Genomic DNA, 23540 nt, shown 5'->3' on the forward strand with positions numbered 1-23540 from the left:
AACTTCGTTATACAGTCGAACCCGGATATATCGAATTTGATGGGGATCAGAAAATAGTTCGGTATAGCGAAAATTCGATATACATATATAGGCCAAAAAAGCACTCGCAATCATAAAAAATTGTGGCTTACCGATTGGAACAGCCGCAAATCACATAGCCTGTGCACACAATATGAAAGCGCTTTATTTCACGGGAAAAAAATCACTAATTTTGGGCTGCTTTTCCCTCTGGGAAATGAAGTTTAAAACACTAGTCTCAATCTTCTTGAGACTGTCCAGGTGCGAGAGCCCAGTGCCTTCCATTTCGCCGCAACAGCGCCGAATCAGGCTGAACGCTGATGCCAGTTCAGTGGCTGTGCATGGACGTGTTTCTTCGAAAACACAGTTGCCCTCGTCGTCGCTGGAATCGCCGTCTTGAACGCCAGCTATTCCGGCCACAATGTCCTCATCAGCGAGGTCGGCTACCGCTTGAACTTCGCTGTCAGCGTTAATGAAGTCATCAACAGTAACTTCGGACGGGACGGTGCCGGGAAAATTGGACAAGTCGCGGAACACGTCCTCCAAGCACTCATCATCATCTAAAGCTTCCGGACATTCATCTCCGGCCACTTCAAGGCCTGCCTTGCCGAAACAGTTGGCTACTGTGGCCTGCTTCATGTCGCCCCAAGCGCCGGTAATCGTCTGGATTGTGCCGAGCAGGTCAATCTTGAGATCGGTTCCCATGCGGAGGTTTATGAGGAGCCGTTGAATAAGTCGCTTCCGATAGCCTACCTTGAATGCCTTTATGATACCCTGGTCGAGGGGCTGCAGTCTCGCTGTGGTGTTCGGCGGGAGAAACTTCAATTCGATGTCCTGCAGCTTGCAAGTCGTTTGATGGGCCGAACAGTTGTCTGGGCCGAACAGTTGACACACCACATGCAAATAGCCATACAGGCCCGACTTGCCCAACTCAGTGTCCCAAGCCTGCAGCCATTCAACAAAAAGTTGACGTGTCATCCAGGCCTTCCTACTACAGCAGTAGCGGAAGGGAAGCTGTTGACAGTTCTTGAAGCAGCGCGGTGACTTGTTCTTCCCGATCACGAATGGCCGTAGCTTGCACGCACTTTGCTCATTTTACCGCCGTGGCATGAGGTTCCACGAAGAGCGAGTGTCTTATTCGGCAACATTTGCCAAAAGAGACCAGTTTCGTCTGCATTGAAGATTTCTGCAGGCGAGAACTTCTCAGTGATCTTTGGCCACTCCTCAGAAAGCCACTGCTGCATCTCCTGGCTGCTGACAGCTCCACTTTCGCCTGAAATGGCCTTTCCTACAATGCCGTGGCGGTTTTTAAACCGTTGCAGCCATCCAGTGCCACCGCAAAAGTTCTCTTCGCCAAGAGCCGTAGCAAACCATTTGGCCTTTTCGATTAACATCAGGCCATCCACGGGAATATTTTTCGCTCGAATTTCAAGAAACCACGTATAGAGTGCCTTCTCCACTTCATCAAAAGCAGCAGGGCGCACACGACACGCTCCCGAGCGACTTTCCTCACCTGTTTTAAGCTTGATGTCCTTCTTGTCTTTTAACAACGTACTTAAAGTACTCCGCGGAATGCCGAATGCGTCTGCCACGGAGGACTTCTTTTCTCCATTCTCGACATGCCGGATTACTTCCAAGCTTTCTTGCAAAGTCCAGACTCTTCCTCTTTTTTATGTCCGCGGATGCCATAGCTCACCAGATGACCACAATCACACACGCTACACACGGCACGTTGAAACAGAGGTAGGCACAACAAAACGCGCGATGCGCAGATGGAGCAGTCCGAGCGAAGCCTGTTCGAGCGGCAGTCAACGGGGCTGGGAAGGAACGACAAAGGGAAAATAAAGAAGAGAGCGGGGAAAAAGATCGGCGGAATATGCCGTCGAAGGCGCTGTGTTAGTTTTTTTAGCCCTCTCTGGCTCTCTTGTCTCCCCTAACCCACGAGCGACCGTGCCGACCCCTCACTGTCTCTCTCTCCCTTTTCCCAGGAAGCGTGGCTTCGAAACATCACCGCGTCTCCATGCCGCGCACTCTCTTCGCTGAGCTCCAATGCACTTGCCCAATGCACACGCCGGCGGTAGAGGAGGAGCGAGAGAGCTCGCGCCAGTGGGGCGCAAGAACGGGGGAAAGGCTCTGCGTCTCCGTCGCTAGGCGACGGCCACGCATGCGCCGAGGAGGAGCCTGCTGACTGTTTTCCCCTGAGGACCGGACACGAATGTCTTTGGGAAAAGCGCACCTTCCAGGGGCGCGGCGCGGCGCTCGATATATCGAATGTCCGACGAAAATGGAATTCGATATACTACGCAATTGTCCTATACTTTTACACAGTATTTTCAAGGGGGTAATCTGTGTGTTCGATATAGCCAATAATTCGAAATATGCGGGTTCGATATATCCGGGTTCGACTGTATTGAGGTTCAACTGTACGGTACAGGACATTCGCTAACAAGTCTTCCCAACATGATACTGCTGCAGACTCTCCCTTTTGTTCGGCTGTCAGCCAACTTTACCATCGGATGTACCTATTCCTCCCTTCCGCTGCTGTTTCGACTAGTGAATATGCACACAACACCATTTGTCGGGCTGTCCACGGACAACAGCTTGCTTGTAGTCAGCTTTCTGCTTCCCAAGACAAACAGAACCATTTTGACCAGCACCACAATGATGGTCAAAACCGTGATGGCTCATGACCACTGTGATGGCTTATGACAAGATTAAACAAGTGTTTAATTATAAACAATGTGCAATTGGAAATTGTGTATACTACAGCAGTCATTCTCTCACACAGCTGCCTTACAGGCACCCGTATGATTTAACCTTTTCATTGCTGCCAAAAGATGCTATCACACTGCACTTACAGCGTTTCTGATAGTCTGCATCGTGCACTTAGTCAAGCAACCAAGCCAATCTTTCTCATGAGCTGGTCCTACAGTGCACTTCGTCCTGAAAGGGGCCAGCTTTAAGTGAATGCGGCTGCAGGTACATATGAAGCTTGCTAAACTTTATTGCTGTATACGTAAGAGCCACTCGATTTACCACATGACACAGATCAAAAGAAAGCACGCGAATAGAAAAATTTGCAATTTCACTCTGCGTACAGCTTGGCGGTTCTCATATTCGCGACGTTCCCTGAAATATGCAGTTTTACGATCTGGCCTAAGTGTTTCCTGTTCTTGAGGCTATTGTGGCACTGAAAGACACACAAATAATGTGTACCAAGCTTGCAGGATGGAGCTTGCGTGGAAACGCAACTATCAATTTCACGTGCTCCAACACCTGAATGGGCACACGGTTGCTTTGATTAGACAGGAGGTTAGATCGAGGCCACTCTTCATGTTCAAATATAACTGTGAGGGGAGCAGTCGACGCTGGAATCATGGGCAGAAACTACAGGTGGTCTCATCTATGCACATACAGTAGACGAACTCACTTGTAAACACAGTGGCCAACACTATAACATAGAAGGTATGCAGAGCCGGCCATGAATGTGAGTCACCACTAACCCAAGGCCTGTTTGTCATCCCTACCACTAGCAAATACTTATATCCACTGCACCAAAAAGGCTTCTACCTGTAATCTCCAATTAACACTGTCTTAAGTTGGGAAACTCCATCCCATGCCTACAACTTTCATATCTCCATTACACCGCAAAGTACTTTGCCACCCTCGACATCAATTCTATGTGTACACTTGTTTGCTCTCTAAGCCATAAAACCTACCTCTTCCCTTTCCATTCCTTGTTGCATGGTCCTCAGTTTCTTCTCAAAAAGCACTGAATGCATACTTTTCCTTCAAGGATAACATTCTAAGCCACTGTTTACTACTTGAGAATGGCCACCATATGCACTCCAGTCAAATGTTATTTGTCTAGAGATTTCCTTCGCATGTTACAGCTGCTCCATGACTACTAGACCTACATAAATGCACCCCTGCATAGCTTCAAGAGGCTACTACCAACAATAAACTTTTGTTCCCTTGCTATGCTACTGAGCATTACTTCAACCATTTGCATATTATTCCTCAAACCCTTAGCACCCTTAGCCTTTGCCAGTTCAAGTTCTCATTCATCTGAGGCAAGTCATTTCCAACATTTTTAAAGAGGGCGTCATCTGCAAACCAGAGTATTCCCTGCTGTCCGCTACCCCTAATCCTTCCCAATCTAGCACCTTGAACATAGTTACAAGCATCTAGTAAAGTTAACAAGATTGGCGAGATTATGCCTCCTTGCCTGACAACCTTCTTCACCAGAATTCTTTCTGGTTTCATTTCAAAGAATTACAGTAGCTGTGGAATTTCTATACACAGATTTATTTGGGATACTGATGTGTGCAACGTACTCCTCTGCCAAAGGATTAGTGTTTAGGCTAATTCACCATACAATACACTGAAAATGACACCAACTCCAAGACATGGAGTAGGACCCTCAAAGATACATTCCCAGTTGTGTTTCATAGCTGCTATTGTCACAGAGGCTTGGTCCCAACAAGCACGTCATAGTATTTTGAGCTGGTATACAGTCGTCGACTGATTTTCCGGACCCCACGGGGACGGAAAAATTGTCCGAAAAGTTTGTTCAGCCCAAAAAAATAAAATTTATTAGGCTTAGAGCGGCTTAAAAAAATCTCTAATATTAAACGCCCTGCCTCATACTATGCTTGGAGGTGATCAGATCTGCTTGGATTTGCGCAAGAGTGACGTTTCCATATACAGTCTGATAAAAGTGTCACCTCAATGGCGATCTGTGGCAGATCGCCCCGCAGATCGAAGAATCGAGTTACGAAGAAAGCACACGAAGAAAGCACACGAGGTGGTGCCGATCACACAAATGTGAAGCCGCACAAACCCACACAAAGATGCGACACCATCTCAGACACAGATGTGCTTTGTGGACACACCACATGCAAATAGCAACCGAAACTTTAAAATAAACAAATGAATAAAAATGGACCCTGCATTAAGTGATTTTGATGATGGTGCTGACTGAAAAAAGAAGTAAACAAGAAAAAGTGCCATCCCCTAGAACATTTTGTCAGCCAAGGAAGAGCGGGCATGGCCTCCAAGACTGGAGAATGTCACGCGCTCTCTGTTGAAAGCGTGCATGTCACCATTTTGAAGGCTATAGAGCGGGTCACTGGTAGCCAAGCCAAGAGAAAATCCAACATGGCAGCCCAGAAGATTGGGTAGCTTGGCTCAGAACGAGCGATTTAGTCCACAAAATCGAACTTTGGAACTTAAATTCGCCCGAAAAATTGGTAAGGAAGATGCATTAGTTCTATAAGAACCCTAAATGGTGCATTTATGAAGTCCGGAATAACCATCAAGTTCAAATTTTCGGAGTCCAAAAAATCTGTCGGCAACTGTACTGTCATTCATGAAATTCCTGGATGCCATGTACTAACATGGCTGCAGAAATCCCAAGAAATGGCGACAGATGCAGGAAAAATCTAGCAGGCTGGATACAGGGACCTGAACATTTAACTGGGCATTTCAAAAATAGGTTTTACGCTCACCGCTGCACTGTTCTTGCTCAAATTTTGCAGAACGATCGCATTTTGATGTCAACTTCATTTAGTATAGCATTTGGTGCAGTTAATTGCCTGGTTTTTAAGAAAGAAAAAATTCAAATTTGCCTGCGCTTATGGGAATGTGAGCTGCTGCTGCGACGGCGCAAGCCCTCCCTGAAACGCTGCTTTCTGCAGCTGATGGCAGGCGGTGACACAAGTTTACACTTGCGCCATGGCAGCAGCAGCTCACATCCCCATAAGTGCAGGAAAATTTGTATTTTTTTTTTAAAGAAGGCAATTAATTCTGCCAAGTACACTAAACGAAGTCAATGCCAAAATGCGATCATTCTGAAAAATTTGAGCAAGAACAGTGCAGCGGTGAGCACAAAACCTTTCTTTGAACATGCACAGTGAAATATTCAGGACCCTGTATTAGCCCCGAGAACAAACTACAGGGGTGCTGCGAGCGCCGCTCACGTGACGTCAGGGCACGGACTTGCGCCTGTCGTCTGCTACAGTTCGGGCGGTGTCCGGCCGTTTTCTGCGGTGTTTTCATTTGTTCACCCTCTGTCTCTCTGCTTGTATACTTACGGCGGTCGTCTCAAATATATTTTTACGACGTCTTCATTTGCGAAAATTTATTCAATGAGTTTATTTCTTAGACGAAAATGCAGCTTTCAAAGGAAATGCTACAGTGCCAGCCGAAGGAGCACAGACCAGCCCATTGCGGGTTTTTCATGCGCGTATCGACAACCGCGAAAACAAAGCATATAAGACTCCAGTTATAATACCATACCTGCCGCGGTGCAACAAGTATGTCACAAATGCTGGCTATACGTGACTTCTACAACCGTTACCTTGATTTTAATCCGCCAAACCACATTTGCTCACGACGAGTAGTTCATGGTATAATATCAAATTTTTGCATTTTGTCACAGAAACATTCGGCAGTAACATGAGGATTTAACTAACACTGCAGTTTAGATTCTACAAGCACCACTTACTTCTTTAACTGCTTCTCAAAATTAGGTGGTTCTTCACGTGTTTATTTTAAGCGGCGGTAATTTGAAGTAAAGCTAATGAAGGCTTACAGCTATTTACAGAATACAAAAAGCTAGGAATGTACCAATATATATTCCCTGTTCTGTGCTACACGTTCAACTCACTTGAGAAATTTACTGGTGCTTGTTGCTTGAGGAATATACATGACGAATCTGTTTGTCAAACTGACACAGGCTGTTAGGCCCAAATTTTTTGGTGAAATATGCCTGCTGGACCGCATGGCTGCAGCCAGAAAGAAGTCGAGGCGTCAATCATTAGTAGTATGGGACATATTGAAGTTATCATAATTCCCCTGTGGAGGGTCAAAAATCAAGTTAAATATGTAAGGCTTGTGGTATTTTCTTTATGAATGTTTGCGATTGGATTGGATTGGAGAAAACTTTATTTGTGAGACGAAGCGAATAGTTCTCCGTTTATATAACTAAACAATGCTGGATCGAGACATGGTGAGACAGAAGGTGCTTGAATTTTCCTTTTCTAGGCAATCTAAGCTACGCTGTAGTGGTTCGTGAATACTTTAGCCATTCCAATTGGCGCTGCAAAAAAAAATGCTTTATGGTTTCAATTCGAAGTTGTAGTGAACTGATGGGTTTCGCGAACAAAGTGTGCCTAGCCATATTGACAGTCAATTGCTACCGTTGCATGATCAGGGGTGTGCCATATTGTCGATAAAGGCTACTGAGGGCCACCATGAAACATTTCATCGCTTGCAATTGATTGACTCTCGATCTTAACAACGAAACTTTTCTCTCAGGTGATTGCTACTATGCTATTTGTGAATTAACTATGTAAATACTCTACATGACGCACCGTCGTGTTAGCAGCCATGATCAATTCGTTTTTTGGAGGCCTGTTTCAGAGAGGGGTGAAGGTAGCAGCAAACTTTTTCATAATAAATGCGCACCTAACTCTTTCTTTTATGCATTAGTAAATGGCCATATTTGACTAGAACAATTCATCAGAGTAACAAGAATGATGATGACAGCTTCGCTGGGCAGTGTCTTTCTAACACGGATAACATGTTGATGCCGATTGCCAAGATTTTTCTTCCATGTAAAATGCAATGTCTCTCATAGCTAAATACTAAGGGAATGTTAAGTGTTTAGTGAAGCATCATACGCAACTTCGCGTGTTGAATTTGCAGACATTCCTTTTACTCAATATTCATGGACAGACACGGCGCATATATCCATTGCAATGCCAGTAGACTCCTTCAACGCTACATAGCTTGCGATATCCAAGCCGCAAATTTTATCGACTCACGCGCTTTAGGAGAAGGAACTGTGGTTCAGGCATGGCAGCAGAAAGAAACCAACATATCATTCAATAAGTACGGCTCAAGCCACCCATACCCCAAGCGTACACGAAGGGAACGAGCGCGTGCAGCAGCCGAGCGAGCTGCAGCGAGCGGCGTCCTGGCCGTGACGTCGCTGACGAGAGGGCGCCACTCCAAATTCTCGCCGCTAATAGTAACAGGCAGATTTGCTAAAGAAAAAGCAGCCTTGCTAATTGGTACGCAGATGCCTCTCTCTTGGTACAGTACATATGGTGAATGAGCATCGATACAGAATTAGATTATCACCAACATTATCAGTAAAGACTGCAACCAGCCATTTCTTTATCTTTTGTTCTTGCCATGCAGTTCTTGTTCTTCATTCAAAGGTAAACATTCGGCAAATACTTAGTTTAAGTATGAGCATGAGATTGAAGTTCTACTATATTACTGCTGCTGCAAAGGATACCAATGCAGCGTGTCTACCAAGCTGACATTTCCCAATTCCCAGAGTTTTCCAGGTTTTCCCAGAGTGTCCTTGCAAAATTCCCTGAGTGACACAAAACTTTCACTGTCACTCTCTAGTAAGCATGTTAAAAAATTTTAAAAAAACTTAGTCCAACTTCAATAGTAAGGAGTAGTGTTTATTTTATTCCAAAAGAAAACAGAAGGGAGTGGTTACTAAAATGCACAGCGAATAAAATAAAGTTGAACCCGGCTATATCGAACTAGCAAAAAAACGCCTATCAGTTGGATATAGAGCATAATTCGATATAAGCCTGCTAAATAATTGGATGTCATAAAAGCACATACCACTTATAAAATTACTTTATTGATGGAATTAGCTTAGTTTCGCATGAAATAGTCCTGCATTTTATTCTGCTTGGGCAATTTCGCTGCCTGTGACGCACGCACTTCACATTGTCTAAAGAGTCTGAGCAGCTGAGGCCGCAACCTTCCGTATTCGCGCAGAAGCACTGGACTAGTGCGAGCGCACCAGTCACTTCGGAGGACATGGGCAAAGGGCCGTCGTTGCTTTCCTCATTGTGCACAATTTCACTTTTGTTCGATACGATGTTGGCAATGTAGTCTTCGTTCTCGGGCTCTCCCGTGGTCGCGACACCATCATTTGCACTCATGAACTCGTCTACCGTTGATTCGCCAACAGCTTCCGGAAATTCTGACAGCTCGCTCCAAACTTCGGCAACGGCTTCGTTGCATTCATCAGAATTTACAGTCATCACCGAGCACGCGGAAGCCGGCACAGCTGAAGCAATTTCGGATGAACCACTCGCACACGGTCGTGCGTACGCGTCGGGCGCCACGGGCACCGGGTCGCGAGTTTGGCCGCTTTAGCCCTAATCTCCCCCTAATTCTTCAAGATCGTGCTGAGAGTGCTCCTCGAAATCTTGCACGCTGCGGGGACATCCGACTTGTCACCGCGTTCGACCCGATTTATGATTTCGAGCTTCACGACGAAAGGCGAATTCTGCTGCTTCATCACGGCAACAATGCGGGAGAAGGCCCACAAGACGCACACACATTGAACCGGAAAAGCAGTGAGACAATTCGCACTTTCTCTATCTTGTACAACGATGGCACAAAAGCCTCTGATTGGCTGTCTGAACAAGTGCTGCAGGTGGGCCAGGATCATTTTTTGCAGGGGGGTGTCGACGGCTCGCTCAATGCAGCGCGGTCACAGTAGGGAGAGCTGTTCGATTGAGCCGCGCCGCCGGGTTTCCCAACTACCGCGAGGGAAAGCCAACATCTGGGGGCATTTTTTCGGCACTCGACGTTCGATATATCAGGAGTCGCTGCTATTTTTGTTCGTTGTAAGCGTAATTTTTGCGATACATACTCATTGTAACTATACCTTGTCCAGAAATTGTTCAATATATAGAATAATTCTATGTAAACGGGCTGGATATAGTCGGGTTTGACTGTATCTTCGAAAAAAGGAAAAGTAAAACCCACTGCAAAAAGAGTCGAACATTCTCAAATACGAATAAAAAGGAGATGCATATAGAAGCAAATATTTTTGAATATGAGCTATTTCTATCAACTGATAGCATGCTCATTGGTATGAGGCACGAACTCCGTCACAAGTGAGATTCTCTCGCATCAGCCAGTAAGTCAACCTCAATTGTCTTGATATACTCTCAGCCCGCGCACGACTCAGTGTTGCGTTTGACTGCTGTAAAGAGTTTATTTTGGTTTGGATAAGGGACAGCTGCACCTTGGCGTCAGCCAACGCTATTTTGTGCTCAAGCTCCTTCAAAGAAGCAGCAGCATGCTTCCTTTCCCATTCATTCCTCAATGCGTAGGTTGTGTTCTTGTCCTCCTTCCGCTGCGAGTTCGTCACACGGACCATTTGAAGCATCCTCTTGAACAGTTGTGCAGTCAACGTCCGATTTTTCGGGCTCCCTAGGGGCCACAAACACACCCGAAAATCCAGAATGCATGTCTTTTTATTAAGGACCCAAATCGCCACAGAACATCCGAAAAGTCTCTTTAGGACTACCAGTACACTTGTTAGGCATATCGGTGCTCGTACTGTGACAGGAGATGGCAGGTGCACGCGTATGTAATTAAAGAATACATCCTGTGTCCCGTGACCATTGCCCCTTCTCATGCTTATTATGCTTCACCGTAAATACTTTTGTATATTCTTCACAGCATAACACTGCTTTGTTGAGGCGAAGCTGACTTTCGGCAACTGGCATTATGCAACTGGCCGTGCTTTCCCAGCTTCGAAGCCAATCGCGAGGACCACAAAGGCTGACAGCAGCGAATTCTTTCAATGAAAAACACGGCACAGAATGGCAAGATGCTTCATAGCGAACATCGAAACAGCCAGGTCTAGCGTTGCTGCAGTGGTGGCTGCAGCTGCCAGAGGATCCGCTTGCGAGTGCGCCCGTTCGAGGCAGCGAGGTAATCAAAATGGAGGAGGTGTTGGCTTTGATTAATGCCATTTCGGACATACGGTGTAAGATTTGGAGTCGGGCTTGTAGGACGATCGGAGGAACTTGGGGCGACAGGACTAGGCGAGCAGGATATATTTACATTATTTACATTTGAACATGGGATACATTTACACAGTCTAGCGTGACTCCCAAACGGAGCCCGCAAGACAAAGCATACAGCAAATGAGCACACAGCTCACGAGTACATTGACGAGCACAGAGCACGACGACGAGCACACACTAGCTGCTGACAATAGCTGGTTATATCCACTTCATGTTCCCTAGATCCCTAGGTGAGGCAAAACGTTCAACGTCAGCGTAAACAAGCCGCCTCTCTGCGGGACGTTTTACCTCTCTGCGGGACGTTTTACAAACACACACACACACACACAGGTTTCAGTGCCCCCTCCGCGGGCAGACGACCTTTGCAGCGCAGTCGTCGTGGTGTCCATTGTCCTGCGTCCTCGTAGCCAGGTGGTCACGCCTGACCCCAGCCGGCGCCTCTAAATTCCAGAGCGGACCTCGCACAGTGGCCTCTGCAGCGGTCCATTGTCTGGTGTCTCGAAAAGCACATGGGGAGGTTCCACCAATTACCTCCCCTCGAGAACTCCCCTGAGCTGACCCTTGCCGCATGGCTGCCGGTTGTCCGCAGTTCTCTGAAGTAAGTTCATGGTTGGTTAGCGCTGTCCTCGCTGGTTCTCTGAAGGGCGCCCCCACCGCGGGTGGATCGAAACACGTGCAGCGGCCTGAAATAACCTGCACGTTGCTACCTCGGCAGGCCATTCCTAACAACCATCACAGCAAAAAGTCTGGAAAGTCGGACAGCGAAGAGTTCTCATCTTCCAAATTCCAGACGTTCTTATACACTGACCGGATGGGATGGTTCCGGATGGGATGGGAAACCGTCTGAATTATAGGGGGTCCGGAAAGACAGCTGGTGACTGTACACTGGCAGCTCCTTTAGCCAACAACACGGCATCAAAGACCATTCGTTACAATTCCTCTCTGTTACTCGAGCCAGTATTACCGCCACTTTTGTTCCCTTTCAATAAAATTACAGCTAATTTTCCCTGATAGAAGCACAAATTGCCAGAGTTTTCCCTGAGTATTTCCAGATTACTCAAAATCCCTGAGAATTCCCGGTTTTCCCGGTTGGTAGACACCCTGTAATGACAGCAATACTCCTTAGCATACTGTATGGCAACTATGGAAGGACCGAGTATGTAAAGGAGGTCCCAAACACAACCAGAGTTTGTGTCCTTCATGTACATGTAATTTCAGTGCTTTGAACTGCAGAATGTTGGACCAACTAGCCCAAAAAATGATGCTTTGGGTAACCAAGCTGTGCCGAAGCAATGACCGACGCAATATGACAGTGCTAGTGATTTCATATACAAACAGGTACTCACCAATGTAAAGACAGCGCTGGCAAGCTTTTGAGATTCTCCATACCATTTGTCGGTTAGTGCTGCTACTTCCAAATTGATAAAGCGGGCTCCTGTCAAACATAAAAGCAGCATATCAATGCAATGAATGATTCTCAAATGACATATACAGTGGAATCTCGATAAACGGAAATCGCTTAAATGGAACTGCCTCTTAAATGGAATGCCATCCTCATGGTTGGTTGGTTTTGTATTCATGCAATTGTATTCAGCTTTGTCTCAGTAAATGGAACTCCTGTTAAATAGAACAAATTTCCCTGGTCCCTTGAGGTTCCATTTAAAGAGAATCCAATGTACTGTATCCACAACAAAGTGCCATTACTAGGTGAACCTTCATGATGCATAGTGTGATGCTAACTCTGCTAGCCAATGGGAAGACCAATTGCAGTTCAGTAGAATGCCAATGGCTTCAATGACCAAAAAATGCCAGCAACTACATCAGCCTCAGCATGGAGTTAGGTGCGAATTCACATGGAAGTATACACAAATTTTATCAACGTAGCAAGAAAAGGAACATTAGGACACATTAATTCTAAGGCTGTCAGACCATCCTGCCCTTAAAATAGTGGTTTTTCCTGCATATACCTGACAATGTGTTGTCTTTATAAGGTTGTTTGAGCCCTGCCCGTGCTGCACAATTCTTTGTAGGTCAATCGTGATCCATGGCACAATCACAAACCCCCCTCATGAAGACTACTTCAACAGTTCTTTATAGGACAGTGTGTGGCACGGTGTGAAATTACTTCTGTAACCATAAACTAAACAAACTGACAAACCGACAGCCATACTGATGGTCAAAATGCCTAGTTTTGGCACGGGCCCTGGCACAGCACCGCAGGCTGTGTAGCACTTTGTCTACGTGAGAACAGGTGACATTTAAATCACAAACAAGCTATTACATGAAACTCCATAACACTGGACGAGCATGAAGGTTCAGCATTGTTGGAAAGACATACTATAGCCCTTGTGCGTGCCCACTGTTCTCTACTGCACTAATAGAAAGTTCTCTCACTGCTTTTTGTGTGTACATGTGGGCATGCAAGTGCATGTACATGCATGTTTGTCATACTCAAATTAACATCTGTAGCATGAATGACCCAACGTAGCAAGTCTGTGAACATTACCATCATTACAAAAACCTGTTGCCAGTCAATACCAGATTAAGCCTACGAGAGCTAAAAGTGTAGAGTTTAAAAGAGACCAAATATGCCACACAAGCAAGTGCAATGCCTTATTACTTCTACGTTCTAACATACACATTGCTTTTTATTTATTACTTCAAAAGCCCCATGACAGGACTTTAATGATGAAGCGTGAGCGTGTAGCTGTGATATTTTGACAACTTGCTTGATGATGACCTTGAATCAATCAGCATAGCTTTGGATGTTAACTTATTTTTATAAAAGCGAAAAAAGGTGCACCGAAGCATACAGAAGTTGGATGAACGGCTTTCTGATCACTTATGCAAATTGAAAGATCGCAGGCGGAAGTGATAGCGTTACTCCAAGATTAGTGCAAGAAACTCCGAGAAAGGCAAAGTCTTCTTACTTGAAAGCAATTTTCAAGACTAGGAATATAAACATGCATTTTTAGTGCTGTGGCACTAGAATAAGAATAACCAGAAGAGATTAATCACAATGCACAATTCTGGGGAAAATTGTCGAGTTAGTAAGGTTAACTAACCATTCGGAGCAGTGCATCTACAATTTTACTGCACCAAGATTACACCTGGTAATCATAATAACTAGCAAAAATAATGAGATTAAATATTTGTTTCATATACCTTGTAGAACACTGCTTGTTAAACCTGTTCGAAATTGGTTACTATGGGCAAAGTGTGTCTGAAAAATAGAAGTGCTGAAAGAAAGTTGTCTGAGTGCTTTCAGGCTGCACTGCACATATATCTGACCATATAGCAAGTTCTCTCCTTTTTGTTGTTCTTGACAGTAATGATTTTTGTCAGGTAAACAACCTGGCTGTTTTACAAGTTCAGTGTAGATGAAAAAAGCGATCTTGCCCTGTAGTTGAAACAGTGTTCAGAGTTCTGGTGTGGATTTTACATTTGTGGAGACCACGAAACACACACACAAAAAAAAAAGAAAATTCTGTGGCGATTTAGTGGTAAACGCAAGGGAAATGGATTGCATTACATTGCACTTCATTGAGTTTCCGGATCCCTGATTTAAACTGTGTTCACCCAATTCCAAAGTGTTCTTCAGGAGCTCACTCGACACACATCCTGCCTCTTCCAAGGAGCAAAGTGTGACTGCCGGTGCTTGAAAGCAGACCACCGTCAGTTGCACTACATATGCATATACAGATGAATGCATTTGCAACTGAGTGCTTGGCGACGCCGAAATGATTCGTTATACAAGTCAATTTGTTTTAGAGGTGCTCGAATAAATGAATGAATGAATGAATAAATACTTCAATTTAAATAACGGGGTTTTATGTGCCAGAACTACGATCCAATTATGAGGCACACCATAGTGGGGGCTCCGGATTAATTTTGACCACCTGGGGTTCCTTAATGTGCACCTAAATCTAAGCACACAAGTGTTTTTCCATTTCACTTCCATTGAAATGCGGCCACCATGGCCTATATATTGATACAAGGCAGATACATAGTTAAACAACGTGCGCAGGTTCATGACCCTCCCCCCCCCCCCAAGAGGACAACGGTGTATTGAAGGAAAAGACATGGGCATCGCACAATGACGCTACGTAAGTAATATCGGGGCATTTAACGGTACCCTTGACAACGATGCCGGTGGACGAAAAGTTTCGTTTTTCCACTCTGTGCTGCTTATGCTTGCACGTTTCAGTAGTTTCATCACCGCATAATGCTGTGCTGGGATTTCTCGCTAAACTCACACTAGCAGAGAATGCCACGTCCATGCGATGTCATGGGATTCCCGAACGGTTCATGCCAATTGACCAAGAGCAGCGCTGCAGTGGTGAATCCAACAGATGGTGGTCTTGGCTCCGTTTCTTTATGGCCACACATTTGTGTTTTACGCAGAAAACTGTAGCGCTGTCTGTCGGGCGCCGTTATTCTTACCGACAGCAGTAAAGGGCGGGAATGGCGTATGCAACATCACCACTTCCCGCTCAGGGGCAGGCGATTTCAATTGCGCTAAAGATATGCGGACCCTTCAGATGCAATTTTCTTGTAAACTAAGTCTTTTCTTGGCACGAAACCAGCGCTGTGAGGCTTCTCAAATGGCATTTTAACAGTTCGCATTGACTTAGTATCTGCCTTTAGTTGTCCCTTTAATCTGTAAGCTGCGACCCATGCTTGCTGGCTATCTGATGCTCAAGCCTACTCCGTACCGTTTCGAAGAGTTGACGAACCAAGCTATGATGTACTTTGTGTGTGGCAAACTCAAGGAGAGCCATGCCCTTGCCTGACCATCGCTTGGAGGGTGAGCCTCGCGTAAGCCCATCCCCATAAGCAAATTGTACAATTATTCCTAAAGCCGAAAAAAAAAAAAAAAGAATGCATCACAAAGAGACAAGAACACACTCAGTTCAAATCAACCACATAATGTTCCGTCCATAGAGGCAGAAGATAGCCATAACAGAACGGAATACAAGCAGAGGGGGAATACCAGGGTTAAAGGGGAGGGTAACGTTTAATTACTTGTGGGTCTTTAAATACTGCATACCACATGAAATTCTTAAGAAAGCATTCTAGGAGTGATACTCTGCATGTCTAGGCAGCACTCTTAGATGCAGCAAAAATAGTTTCAGGGACAAAACAAAGCTCCAAGTGAAAGATGACACTTTTTAAATACCAAATAGGCCCCTTTGACAAAGAGCAGATGCTTTGCATGCCAAAAAAAAAAAAACATTTATAAGAAAGCACAAGGTTGCGGGTGAGGAGACTGCCTTGAAAATCCTGCACTAGCTACCCCTGATGTCAGCGCAGCAATGTTTAACAGAAGATAGTTGACTGTTAATTACAAAAAATTAATACATTTCACTTTAAATATACCATAAACTCGGCTGCTTTCCAGCATTTTCCTGCACGAGTGACAAAAATGCATAATGACAAAACACAGCTATACATAGTTACAAAAAAAGCAATCTACCAGTGCTGTACCATTTAGTGTTGCGATTTAGTGCAGATTTTAAAGGTTCCCCCCCGTGATGCCATTTTATTCACTCAGAACAATATTGAAATTCAAGCACCCACCAGCTTCCCGTGCTGTTGCTTTTGCAATCATGGTTTTGCCACAGCCAGGTGGGCCGTGAAGAAGCACTCCTGCAAAAAAAAAAAAAAAAGGAATGTTTTCTTACTCTTTTTCCTGAACATGGTATATACAAAATACAAAATACGTAGTGGCTAAAACTGACAGTTTCAAACTTTTTACTTTCCAACTTTCAGTTTGCATCAAACAAATCCAGCTACCACTCAGCAACAGAACAGCCATTATGAGATCGCTTTAGCTCAGGACCAACTCAGACTTTCATATTCGAATATATGTAAGACACAGAAATGCATTTTTGTGACAACCACTAAACTAAGTTGAATGAAATTTCTTGGATATGAGAAATAAAGTTAAATTCAAGCCTCTAGCAAGTAGAATTTTGATTTATGGCCTGGAATGTTACACAAAAGTTCTCAGAAATTCCAAAGTTTAAAAAATATTGAAGCATGAAGTTAAGAAATTTGTAGCATTGCCGGAAAAAAACATTGCAGTTCCATAAACTGCATGCGATAGACCATCTAAAGTGGACAAAATTAATGCATGAATCTACAGCTTAGGTGAAATTGTTACGTTACAAAGGTGTTACAGAAGTCTTTCTCCCAAACTAGTAATATATTTCCCAGTGATGTATATCAATTTCCTTCACTTTAGACGCCTGTTAGGTGCAACATACAGAATTGTAATATCGCATTTCATTGTTGAGATACAGAGTTGTAAACATTATACTTTTTTTTTTTAAAGGGACACTGAAACACTTTTCTAAGCACTCATAGAATGACAATTATTGAGTTGCCTCACAAATCTCCTGTTACAAAAATTTTTCATATCGTTCAAGCACAATCGAAGTTGGATGCGGTTACCAGGCCGATGAGCAGCTTTCTCTCTCTTTTCTATTAGTGCACTGGAAGCTACACAGGGGAGACAACAAGGGGGTGCAAAGGAGCAATGCCCCGCTGGCCTCGCCCTAAAGTTGAACATCTTGTGGCGGCACCCTGTGGCAGCCGATGTATCTACGCCAATGTGTCGGCACAAAATGAAATCAAACAGAAAAAAAAATTCACTAGAATGCAAATGTAACCAGAATATTAATTATACAGTTTCGGAGTCAAACCGAAATGTTTATGTTTATCGGTTTTCGGCTCAAAAGGAAAGTCGACAATAAAAAAAAAACGACGTCAGGCAACATCAGAATTAGCAAGCATCTCGGGGCTCCCATGAGCACGTCATCTGGGACAAGGATAGTGCGAGTGATAGCCAGTCGAGCGCTCCACTGATCTAAGCCAGCCGCTCGGTGCACAGCAGATCGGCATTGGATCAAAACCCAGGGCTCATGCGCTGAATGAACAGCTTATTTAGTTTTCTATGGGTACAACGCCATGACACCAAAGTTTCTGTTTGTTCTGTTCATTTAAGTTTGTTTTATTGGAACAGCGGTCTCGCTTTTTGCAGAGTACGCTCGATGATGTGCTGCTTTTATATCACAGTGGCATGTTCAGTGACTTAGCTGTTGCTAATTTTGCCTGCTTCAGGAACGTGTCTGAATAAGCTTGCTCCAAGAACGTAACCCTTTGAAGTCCTTTCACAATCAAGACTTCCAAGGGTGTGGTTGAAGACAGACGAAGCGATTTTTTTTTTTTTTTTTTACAGCAGGATTTTTAGTGGCACTTGTTTCTTGTGCAGCGCTTTCAGTTCACCTCCTGAGATGACCGGGGACGAAATTCAAAACAAATCAGAAAAAACAAATTTTTTTAAATAGTACAGTACAAAATTCATGGGTTTCATTATAGATATGATATCAGAGCATAAGTTAGAAGTAGAGCTACTGAAGTGTTTTGAATAATTCGCATTAGAAATCACCGATTGCCGCACACTAAAACACAGAATCGTAGACTTTAGAGACCCGCCATGTGAGCACCACTTTGGCGAAATTCTTGGAAACCCGGAAGTAGAGAACGGAAGTAATAAAGTCACACTGTGACATGTGTAGTGCGCAACACGGTGTGGTGGTTGGAGAGGACAAGAAGCAGACGACAAGTAGTGCGCGCACCGAGGTGAATTCCGTGCTGGATGGAAAACAACAACGCCGAAGAGCGTCCCGCACGTGAACACGCGGCGCAAGAAAAGAAACAAAAAGAGAAAAAGCCAGTCCAATCAGAAGAGACCACGGAGCTTCAAGCAGCCAATGAGCAAACGACAAATCGGCCAGAGCGGGAGAAAAAGCGAGGCACACTGGCAGAAGAGGGGGAGACACAGGGAGAGTACCAGGAAGCGACGCCAAGAGAAGGTCGGCCACTGGACTGGGAGTTGAAGACAGGCCGTCGGGTTCCGGACCTGAGCCACCAGGACTTCCCCTGACCGGGGCCTCCTGCCAACCCGTTCCTGTGCGTCACCACTCTACCCGATCGTGAACTGCTGCCCAAGGCCGGCGAGCTTCTGCGCCCGTGGGCAGGACGAGAGCAGTCTAGCTACAGGCCCGAGTTCTACGCCCAGCTGCCAGGCCAGAACGCCGCCGCCATCTGCTCATGCCGCCTACTGCCCGAGGCCGGCGAACGAGCTTCTGTGCCCGTAGGCAGGACGAGAGCAGGCGGGCTACGGGCCTGAGTTCCACGCCCAGCTACCTGGCCAGAAAGCCGCCGCCATCTGCTCGTGCCGCCAAGCCGCCTACCTTCCCTCTCCAAGCCAGAGCTGTTGCGCCCTGGTCGCTCGATCAACGGTCCAACACCCCGACCTTTGGTGAGACTGGCGCCACTTCTCTTGTCATATTGTCGCCGCTTCTCCACGTCGAGACTATTGTGTGCCCTTGCAGGCGTGGTCAGCCCGGACTCGCATACTGTTAACGCCATCCTAGCCCTAAGTGTGTTTCTTGCCGTGATGTCTCTTTTAGTGTTTATTTTATGTTTTATCCTCTTTCTAGTTTTATTAAAAATTTGTGTGCGTGTTTTTGAAACAAATGGCTTCGTCCTCAATTGGGTTCTCACCTTAAACTAAAGAACCTGCATCACACACACATAAGAAAGTGGCATGATATTTAATCGGCTAATTAATGGAAAACAGTTGCCTGGAATAGACTGAACATCTGCCTGGCAAAGTGGATGTGATGTCACTCCCTCCTCTCTCGCTTCTCTTCTCCTGGCGCTCACCTGCTCGCTCGCTCGCAACAGCTGCATGCGCGCGCTCATTACCTGCTCTAAAGTCGGCACCGGAGAGGGCGCGTAAGGTGCGCTTGGTGCCACTCGCTAGGGGGCTATGCCCCGCCAGGTGATGAGCGCTGCGCTTCCTGCTCATCTTCCCTCCCTTGCATATCGTGCCAGGAGAGACATTTGCTTACTTAACCTAAAGAATACCAACACTGAGGTGCCCCCCCCCCCCCCCCCGATTGAATCTAAGAAAAACCTAAGTCAAAGATTACGGTCGCCTACCATTTTCTTTCTTTCGTAAAACTTAACAAAACGCGTAAATTCTTAGAATGAGCATGAATTTGTATGCTTTAGAAAATTTGGAGCTTTGGAAGGTATTCAACAGGAAGAAATGACTGCAGGCACTTTAACTGTCTCACCCTCGCACAGACATCTGATTGTCCCACCACACCCATGGGTGGGGAAGGGGTGAGGGATATGAAGGGGCCCGCCATCAAGTTTGGGCATTGCAAAAAGAGAAAAAGATAGTGGGGCGACAAACATGGCTGTAAAGTATTAAACATATGCATGCCAGGAAAGCAGCTGAAAATTCATATGAAAGTCTGTGTGCCCTTCTCCGTGGAGCCAATTTACCCAAAAGTACATGGCAGACATCTGAGTCGCAATTGTCGCCTTTGTAGCAATTGCTACGACCAGGTGGATGTCTGATTTTCCCTTTATTCACATCCGAGTCACAAGCGTAGCACCTGCAGCAGCCTAAACCACTCGGGGAGCCCCGTGAAATGCAGTGTGCAAAACTGCCTCTGTAAATGTGCTGCGCAGCAAGTAGACAGAAAAAAAGATATCAAAATAAAAATTCAGTAGGCTGGAATCGATAGGTATATGTTACCTGGGCCCTCAGCTTTTGTATGAAAGAAAGTGGGGGGAAGAATGTCGCTTGCGGGCACTGGTTGAGGCAAAGAGCCTATGCTGCAGGGAGTGTAGCTCACCTCTTCATACCACAGACTTCCAACATTTTATTTGCTTTTATATGAGCAATTACAACCTTTTTAAAAATTAGTGCTGTAGAGCGCTCCCTGGAAAACACTTTACAACTTTGTGTATAAAAAAATTTTCAACAGGGACTATTCTTTAAGGAGTGAAGTATAAAAACAGAAGTACGCACCAGACACATGCAAACATGCTTTCTGGCAGGCTTGTGCCCTCAAGGAAGTTTATGGTGCTAACAAGTGCCTTCTCATGAGTGTACACCATACTTTGCCTTTGGGAATAAAGTAACATGGCCTCAGAGTTGGCAGTGAGCCCCAGATTCCTTTAAAATACAATTAAAAAAATTAACCGACGATTACGATACTCCCTAATGCGGAATTTAAGTGCAGCTGTATACGTATTTTCATTTCACGATATACTGACTAGCACAGAAAATCTGTCTTGTGCAGCACGTTGCGAATGGTGCAAAGTGTGGCGCGACTGCCTTGCTAATCTGGAGATCACGAGAGCCAGCGCTTGGGTGTAATTCACAGCAGCTACCACTGACAGACCTCCCAGACGACGCGCTCTGCTCTGCCACCATCTTAGCTATCGTCGCCGCACTACGCTTTTCTTCTGACGCTTTCACCACCCTCCTCCACTTTCCGCCTCATGGTTCCACTCACGGCCTCCTCTTCACGCCTCTTCACTTCATCTTTCGCTGCGCTCAATCGGATACGCCACCGCCGGTCGCCGCAGGAATGGGCACCTAAAAGCTGCGCTCTAAATAACACGTGGGACACGCCAGCATGTGCTCATGTGCTAAGGCACTATAGAAATGCCACAAAAAGATTGTAAACAGACAAGATTAAAATATTACTGCTCAATAAAATACTATTAATTACCAACAGCTGTTTCCCTAACAAGTTTTAAGCTATGCAAAAGGTTACCATAAAAACAAGGTAATCATAGCAACAAGACGTAAGAAATCTAGTTGCAAAATTTAAGTGGAGGACAGCTACTGTGTTTAGTTCTCCACATCCCTTCATTAAGGCCAAACCACATGTATCACTGCAGGCCCACACAAGCTCACGCTGGTGCACTTATTGTCCACGGTTCGACGGAACACCGTCTGGCTAGGGTGCACATTTTCTTCATACTTTGGCAAATGTTTGTTTGCTGTCAAGAAGAAAATGTACACCCCTCGCCAGACGCCGTTTCGTCAAACCCTGAATTATGTTACTCTATGCGAAAAATATGGGCCGCCTGCCATCAATAAAATCCGACAATATGTAAGCCTTAAATCAAGACTCTCTTCATTTCTTTGCCACCTGCATTTCAGCCTTCGTTGCAAGAACCACGGTCTCATCCCCAAGTCGTTCGAACTACCACTTCTAGTTAAGACTACGTTTGGAAAACATGTTGTGGCTAAAGCAGAAAAGCAACTTCTTCAGGCCCACATCTTAGAAACGAGAGCAAGCATTAAGAGCATAGAAAATGACATCTTTTTCGCCGAGTGAAAACTGGTATGCATTCTGTCTACCGATTACATATACGTCATACTTCATGCAAACAGCCAGGCAGCCAGGACTTTTGAAGAAAGGTGCGCTAGCCAAGATGCAGTTTTCCCTGCTTTTAAAATAAGAAGTGATTTCCCTTTCGTTATTGGCACACCAGGCATCGTGAACCTTTCCTCACACAACTTGGAACCTATGGAGCTGTCCATCCTAAACCGGGGCCTGAACTTCAACTTGGGCTTTGGCCCGAACACAAGAAAGCTGACCTGCGCTATGGAGCAAGCTGTGCTGCAAGTTTAACCTCACCTTCGGGACAAAGCAAGAGCACGAGCTATCAGCACGCTCTCGAAGCTTTCACAAGTGAAAACGACGAACATCGCACAGCACAAGAAACATGTGGTAAAAAGACTTCAACGAAACGATAAGATTGTTATCCTGCCCGCTGATAAAGGTAATGCAACTGTCATATGTAAGTGCCGCAAGGTGCCGCTAGAAGATCGGAGCGGCCGCCCAAGCTCCGTGAAGAAAGAAGAAAGAAACGGGTGCACGAGCACGGGGCGGCACGAGGCGCTCTCGCAGTGTTCAAACCAGGCGGGCAGCAGTTCCGAGCTCCTGGGGTGAATGAGGCGAGAGTACCTGCCAGGCGAGACGTCCGTGGTGAGGTGCGGAGGATCGCGGAGCTGAGCCTGGACGTCCGAGGGCTCCTGCTGCCAGTGCTTGAGACGCTGGCTGACGCGAGGGCCGCCAGTCCCTGAGCTGTGCCGAGCAACGTTCCAGTCTGGCACAGATGTTGCTGTGCTAGACGCGGTCCTCACGTGTGACCACCCCACGTAGATTGCGAGAGGCGTATGAGCTGGGCACCGAGGCCATGCTGGGCATGCGACTGTAGAACGTCGGTCGCGAGCAGCGTCCGAGCCGGACATCGAGGCCGTGTGGAACAAGGCATCCCCTGGCTGCTGCTGCTGCGGCTCCTGAGCATGCAGAGCCCTAGAGCCGTGCTGAACGGGGCCTGAGCGTGTCGTCGTCACAGCCAGCTCGAGCATGGGTGAACCCACAGTGCCGTGACGACCGAACCGTGAGCCTCGCAACATGGGACTGTCCCAGCCCGTTTATTCCCGTGTGCTGTGTGTGTGGACACAATGGCTGCCGTTAAACAGTCATCAACTCTCTGTATATATACATATTTTAAACGTTGCTTTGATTTTTATAAATGCACCTAAATGACTGTCTTTCTTCCGCATCACTGCACACTAGCAAAAGTGCCGAATAGTGCTAAACACTACAGCAACGGTTGTACTGGACAAGGAAGACTATAGAACGAAAATGTCAACTCTGCTTCAAGACACGGCCACCTAAGCCAAGTTGAACAGGGATCTGAACAAGGTACAGTCCGAGCTTCAAAAGCTGCTTACTAACGTTTTCAAGTTCGTCCCACCCG

The 23540-nt window shown here is 45.8% G+C and overlaps 1 protein-coding gene across 1 annotated transcript in view; it reads right to left on the reverse strand.

Moving 5' to 3' along the window:
• The window catches only part of LOC126548507 (outer mitochondrial transmembrane helix translocase-like), a 59471-nt gene that overhangs the window by 21850 nt on the left and 14081 nt on the right, over positions 1-23540 (reverse strand). Inside the window, exons 4-5 of the mRNA XM_050196724.3 lie at positions 16464-16532; positions 12230-12318 (exon numbers count right to left, since the gene is read on the reverse strand). Coding sequence (XP_050052681.1) covers positions 12230-12318; positions 16464-16532 — 158 coding nt within the window. The remainder of the gene's footprint in view (positions 1-12229; positions 12319-16463; positions 16533-23540) is intronic.

The sequence above is a fragment of the Dermacentor andersoni genome, chromosome 1, assembly GCF_023375885.2.
Source record: "Dermacentor andersoni chromosome 1, qqDerAnde1_hic_scaffold, whole genome shotgun sequence".
NCBI classification, from domain to species: Eukaryota; Metazoa; Arthropoda; class Arachnida; order Ixodida; family Ixodidae; genus Dermacentor; species Dermacentor andersoni.